The 6,325-nt window shown below is 34.4% G+C and overlaps 1 protein-coding gene across 4 annotated transcripts; it reads left to right on the top strand.

Annotated features, from left to right (window-relative positions):
- Positions 1 to 202: 202 nt before the first annotated feature.
- On the top strand, positions 203 to 6,149 carry AT4G21910 (MATE efflux family protein). Of its 4 annotated transcripts, none has more exons than NM_202858.2 (8): positions 203 to 2,537; positions 3,910 to 4,541; positions 4,689 to 4,745; positions 4,839 to 5,077; positions 5,173 to 5,291; positions 5,383 to 5,469; positions 5,575 to 5,636; positions 5,716 to 6,149. In NM_202858.2, coding segments are annotated over exons 1-8 (1,530 nt in total). In that variant the 5' UTR covers positions 203 to 2,204; the 3' UTR covers positions 5,717 to 6,149. The 4 variants fall into 4 exon arrangements, with proteins under 4 accessions (NP_974587.1, NP_001320028.1, NP_567640.1 ...); NM_118312.2 differs by having other exon boundaries at positions 380 to 820; positions 5,716 to 6,096; NM_001341522.1 differs by having other exon boundaries at positions 5,575 to 6,149.
- Positions 6,150 to 6,325: the final 176 nt, after the last annotated feature.

Here is a 6,325-nt window from a genome sequence, read left to right as displayed (position 1 = left end):
AATTTATAGATTTTGTATTGAATATATATTTAATAGTATTTCTTTATTAGAATCATTTCAGTTATGTTCTATGCAATGTGTCTAAATATTATATTTTATTGCCTCTATTACCTATATAGATTTTATTTATATAAATATATAGTAATTCACAATCGTGTTTTACTTAATCCCTGGATCCCACCCGCAGTTTCGTGTGGCCCTCTTCAGTCTTCACTCATCAGACCGAAAGAAGGAAAAAAAAAGAGAGTTAAAAAGCATAAAACCCATTTTCCAATAAGAGTTTTCTTTTTCTCTTCTTCTTACGTGTACGATCCCAATCTAACAACACAAAAAGGGTTCAGTTTTCTTATCTCCATTTTGATCATGTCAAAAACCCCACATGTCCACCCATAATTCCTCCTCAGTCTTTTTATAAACAAACCATTTTCTTGCTTTTGCTCGCAAAACTTTAACCTTAAAAACCAAACCAAAAAAAACAAACTAAATTAAACTTATGGATGTGTCAAATGAGACAGTGGAAAGAACCGATCTCCGGACACCTTTAGTAGATCCGGCAGACACGGAGGTGAAACCTCTACCAGAGGTCGGGCTCGAGAGCGTATTAACGGAGAGTAGCTTGTCATACCGGAGGCGTGTGTACTTAGGAGCCTGTATAGAGTTGAAAGTACTTTTCCGGTTGGCACTACCGGCGATACTTATCTATTTAGTCAACTCCGGAATGGGTATATCCGCTCGTGTCTTCGCCGGTCATGTTGGTAGTCAAGAACTTGCGGCCGCGTCCATCGGAAATAGCTGCTTCAATCTCGTCTATGGACTTATGGTATGATTTACGTTACCGTACCCATATGAATATGATATGAGGAGACATGTTGGTATTATATATGAAGATTTATACTAATTATTATTTTCATTTGTTATAAGCGTTATCGTATATTTAGTGAAGTAAATGGTGGAGTAAATTATAAGCATTATAATTTAGTTGGAAATTAAGGATTAAAGATTTTGATTTTCTCGTTTTGTGTGTTGACATAACATATAAAAGTACTCATATATTATTAACCTAACCTAAATGGCTAAAAGCTTAGCAAACCACGTTTATTTTGCTAAGGATAACAGCCTGTAAACGATGCTGTATTTTTCTATCTTATATTCCTATATCCTAATTTGTTCTTACAATTTAATGATTACATACCATTTATTCGGTTCTTTTGTCTTATGAATCTTTACCATTTTCCTTCAATTTTTTAATTTTTATTTTGGGGTCAACTACTAGGCACGATTTTAATTTTAATTTTCCTACTAGGCACGATTTCTTCAGGCGTTGAATTTACTCGTATTGATATATAAACTATTACCGCCATGGTAACTATGAATGAAGTTAACTACTCGATATTCTTAGGGATAGAAACTTACGTAATGCAACTAATTGCATTAACACACGATCACGATAAGAGTTTTTACTAGACGAAATCACTATGGTGAGTTTTTGTGTGAAAAAGTTCAACTTTTGGATTTTGTAAGAGAATAATCTTTCACTTCCTTAGAATTCCGTGAAACGATTCCTTTTTCTTGTCAGCTAGTATAACTTAACGATTAATTGTAACTGTCGTTTTGCTTAATAAATGATATAATTGCATTTTTTGTCGACCAAAATAAATAATTTTTTGTAGTATCGTTTGTTTTGCAAGTCATTCTTTTGAATATTATTGTATGCTTATGATGAGTAGTCAATTAAATATTTATGATTTTCTCTTTGGATTATAGTGTAAAACTGAGCTTTCTAATTTTTGCCCATGTGAGCAATTTGTTTGTTTACCTAATATTAGGACTTTCTACTGTTTTCTCTTACTTTATACTAGAATTTGTAAAGATCTTCTACGTTAGATTTGTTTTCTTTTGTGTGCAACACGTTCTATTGTTTAATATGAATAATCTACAATATGTACTTTTTTCTTGGATCATCATATCGTTCTTTGTTTTATTGTTCATTTAAGAAAGGAAAAAAGATATAAAAAAATAGATACCCATTTTCAATAAAACTTTTTCTTTTTTAATTATGTGTACAATCTCTATTTATAACACACTAAAGAGCTTCATTTTGATTATCTCAAAAAAAACCACACAGATCCTTAAATCTCCAAATTTCCTCCTCAGTCTTATCATTATAGACAAAACCCTTTTCTTTGTAAATTTTTTCCCAATCTATGGAAGTGCCTAGTGAAACCACGAATTTAGCCGATCTCCGGCGACCATTGGTGGTTCCGGTTGTCTCGGAGCGTAAACCTCCGGCAGACGTCGGACTCGGACTAGAGAGTGTTTTAACGGAGCGTAGCCTTCCGTACCGGAGGCGCGTGTACTTAGGGGCATGCATAGAGATGAAGCTACTTTTCCGGTTGGCACTTCCGGCGATACTTGTCTATTTAGTCAACAGCGGAATGGGTATTTCCGCTCGGATCTTCGCCGGACATCTCGGTAAAAATGAGCTCGCCGCCGCGTCCATCGGAAACAGCTGCTTCAGTCTCGTCTATGGCCTCATGGTACGTTTTAATGTCAACGAGTTATCAGACGCGGTGATATTATTAAATATTATTTCTTGATTTTTGCATTCAGTATTTAATGTGAAAGGTTCGTAGCACGATAACTAGTGGAGTCAAAAAAAAAAAAAAATTGCTTTAATGTGAAAGGTTCGTAGTAACAATAGTCCTTGTTTCGTGTGTTAACATTAACTTATTAGAGCTAATTAAGATGGTCACGATTATTTGCTTACGCACTACATACAGCTTGTACGATTTATTCTTTTGAAATTTTCTTCATTTCCCACCAAATATAGATATATAGTAAGTTTTAAAAATCCATTTATTAGTTTGATCATTTAATGACTCTGCAGCCTTTCTTCTTTTTAAATTGTCTTCAACCGGGGCCGGGGATCGAAACAATAATTTTCTTAAATAAGATTAAAATTTCCATCTTTAATATACTGGGGAGTATATTTTTGCAATGTAATATTTATTTATGCCTTAAATTTTGAATACTATTCTAACTAATGAAAACGATGTGGGATTTTTATTTTGTGGTTGATGGTTACGATTTGGTCATAGTAGTGAACAATTATTTGTTTAATATAAAATGCTAAGCTTGTTTTGACGAAACAGTTTCCAATTGCCTTATAGTATTATATCAAATGAAAAGAGAAAGTCAAATTACAATCGTTAATGTGTAAATCATATAGGTTTGAGAATGATTATAGCTTTTAATATATATATATATATAGATAATTAAAAGAAAATTTTGTATTGACATCTAAGGTGGCCAAAAACATTTAAAGAATGTAGTCAACTAGGTAGATTGTTTATAAAAAGTTAGATAAGTTCTTCCAAAAATTGGTTCTATCTTTGATAAATAATGCTTAAGTCTCGTATTTCTTAAAATTACCTCACTAATGTTCACATATCGAGTATCTAAAGTATCTAGTGGAAATTTTGTCCACATATAGAGCTTTTGAAGTAGGTTTAGCAGACTAATCATTCGTTGCATGCCAGTCAAATATGAAATATACACATGATAAGGATGGCACAATGATGTCTCTGCTTACTTTTTCCTCATGAAATGTGCTCATCGTGTCTTGTCAGTTGTCATTAGTTATTTATGCTCAACCACTCATGCATGTGTTTATAAACGTTAATGTGTTTATAATATTTTTTAATAGATTTGATTTAAGAGGAAAACTACTATTCAAAACATTTTATAGTTTCATTGATAAGTATAACTAGCCAATAAGTTATTCCCGTAATTTAGAGTATACAAACAAAGATATTGTTGATGTCCAACAAAACTGGTGCCCACATTATATTTTCAACAAAAAACTTTATATGTAACTACTTTTTTTGCTTTTTCATGTGTTTTTTGTAGTTAGGTATGGGCAGTGCAGTCGAAACACTATGTGGACAAGCCTATGGAGCCCATCGTTACGAGATGCTTGGGATCTATCTCCAAAGAGCAACAATAGTCCTCGCTCTAGTTGGCTTGCCCATGACATTACTATACACCTTCTCGTACCCTATTCTAATCCTACTAGGGGAACCCAAAACGGTGTCGTACATGGGATCCAAATACATCGCCGGGCTCATCCCTCAAATCTTCGCTTACGCCGTCAACTTCACGGCCCAAAAGTTCCTCCAGGCCCAAAGCGTGGTTGCCCCGAGCGCCTTCATCTCAGCCGCCGCCCTCATCCTCCAGATATTGTTGACGTGGATCACCGTTTATGTAATGGACATGGGCTTTATGGGCATAGCTTATGTTCTTACAATTTCTTGGTGGGTCATTGTTGGATCCCAGTGTTTTTACATTGCGGTTAGTCCCAAGTTTAGACACACGTGGACTGGTCTTAGCTGGAGATCGCTCCAAGGTCTTTGGAGCTTCTTTAAACTCTCTGCTGGCTCAGCTGTTATGATTTGTCTGGAAATGTGGTATTCGCAGATTCTTGTTCTTCTTGCTGGTTTGCTCGAAAATCCTGCTCGCTCTCTAGATTCTCTTTCCATCTGGTAAGTCCATTAATTAGTTAGTAACTTGATTCTTGATTCTATATCATTTTCTTAATCACTTATACTTTTTTTTTTTGGTTTTAATGTGAAGGAATCACTTATACTTCTCTTTTATCTAACTATTTTTTTCTTGTTATTTTTGTGCAGTATGTCAATTTCAGCATTATCATTCATGGTCTCTGTCGGCTTTAATGCTGCTGTAAGGTTAGTATTTGTTTCTCAATCAATTTCAGATTATCATCCAAACATTGCTCAGGTTAAATCATAATTTTCTATACAATTACTATGCATGGACAGTGTACGGACAAGTAATGAGCTTGGAGCAGGAAATCCGAAATCAGCATGGTTCTCTACATGGACGGCGACTTTTGTATCCTTCGTGATCTCCGTGACGGAAGCCCTCGCCGTGATTTGGTTTCGTGATTACGTTAGCTACATTTTCACGGAGGATGCTGACGTGGCTAAAGCCGTCTCTGACCTCTGTCCTTTTCTTGCCATCACCATCATTCTCAACGGAATTCAACCTGTCTTGTCCGGTATAAGTTCATTTAGATTTAAACTAGAAAACTTAACTGGTGCACCTTAACCGAACATGACCAAATAAATCTCGGTTTGGTGTTGTTGTTTGTAGGAGTGGCAGTGGGATGTGGATGGCAAACATACGTGGCATATGTGAATGTTGGTTGTTACTACGTTGTTGGTATTCCGGTTGGGTGTATTCTCGGCTTCACTTTCGATTTTCAAGCCAAGGTTCGCTTTCAAATATATTATGTATAGTATTAGTATATGCTTTGTTACTATCAGTTTAATAAAAATAATTTTACGTGAATTTTGGTTATAGGGAATATGGACCGGGATGATTGGAGGTACCCTCATGCAAACACTCATTTTACTTTACGTCACGTACCGAACAGATTGGGATAAAGAGGTAATGTTACATGAAATTAAGTTATATCATAGTGTAAGCTGAATTTGATTCAAAGAGTTTGTCCAAATTATTAAGGTTTATTATTATTGTATAATAATGATACAGGTGGAAAAAGCGAGGAAACGTTTGGATCTGTGGGACGACAAGAAGGAGCCTCTCCAAAACTAGTAATGGATTTTACAGAATAAAAGTATATTTTTAAAAATAATTAACATTAAACTTTACAATCTGATATTTAATATTCAGGTTATAACAAGTTTGGTGGAGTGATAGACAATAAAGAAAAGGAAATAAGTGTCGTGTGTGCAGGTGATTTCAATGTACGTAGCTTTTCATGGTTATTATGCTTGTTCTATGGAAATAGAACAATTAAAATATATTTTTGTCTGATGGATTATTCTTTATTTACGAAAAGTTGTTCTTAAATTGATGTTTCTTTCCTTTCTCAGAATGATTTATTATGTCTTCACTCTATAGACAGTTATTAATTATTTATTATGGAATTTTGATGTAATTGGGTGTAGTAAGTAAAGTAGCACATCAATGTGACATAGCTATCCAGTTTTCTTTTACTGATACATTGTAATTTAATGGATGTTTATTTGTCGAAATGCCATTATTCAAATTAAAGTCGTTTAATGCATATTATTGACATATAAGAATAAAAGCTTCTCTACTCGAAAATTAGAAACAATGCACAGTATTGTAACGAGAATCGTGGATCGCAGTTTCCTGTCATACCTAAAATCCAAACACGAGTTACATGGGCATCTCTTGACAAATTGTGAGGGCCACGCTATTAATAACTATAGTGACGGGTCAGTAATCTAACCAATGATACATGATTCAAACAAAT

The sequence above is a fragment of the Arabidopsis thaliana genome, chromosome 4 (genome assembly GCF_000001735.4).
Source record: "Arabidopsis thaliana chromosome 4, partial sequence".
Taxonomy (NCBI): Eukaryota; Viridiplantae; Streptophyta; class Magnoliopsida; order Brassicales; family Brassicaceae; genus Arabidopsis; species Arabidopsis thaliana.
This window is presented reverse-complemented; position numbering and strand designations above follow the sequence as displayed.

Bases quoted from the DNA above. Each gene is read 5' to 3' on its own strand.
- AT4G21910 (NM_202858.2), top strand. From the start codon at position 2,205: ATGGAAGTGCCTAGTGAAACCACGAATTTAGCCGATCTCCGGCGACCA. The intron at 4,746-4,838 runs GTTAGTATTTGT...ATGCATGGACAG, and splicing joins GGCTTTAATGCTGCTGTAAG to TGTACGGACAAGTAATGAGC. The intron at 5,292-5,382 runs GTTCGCTTTCAA...TTTTGGTTATAG, and splicing joins CTTTCGATTTTCAAGCCAAG to GGAATATGGACCGGGATGAT.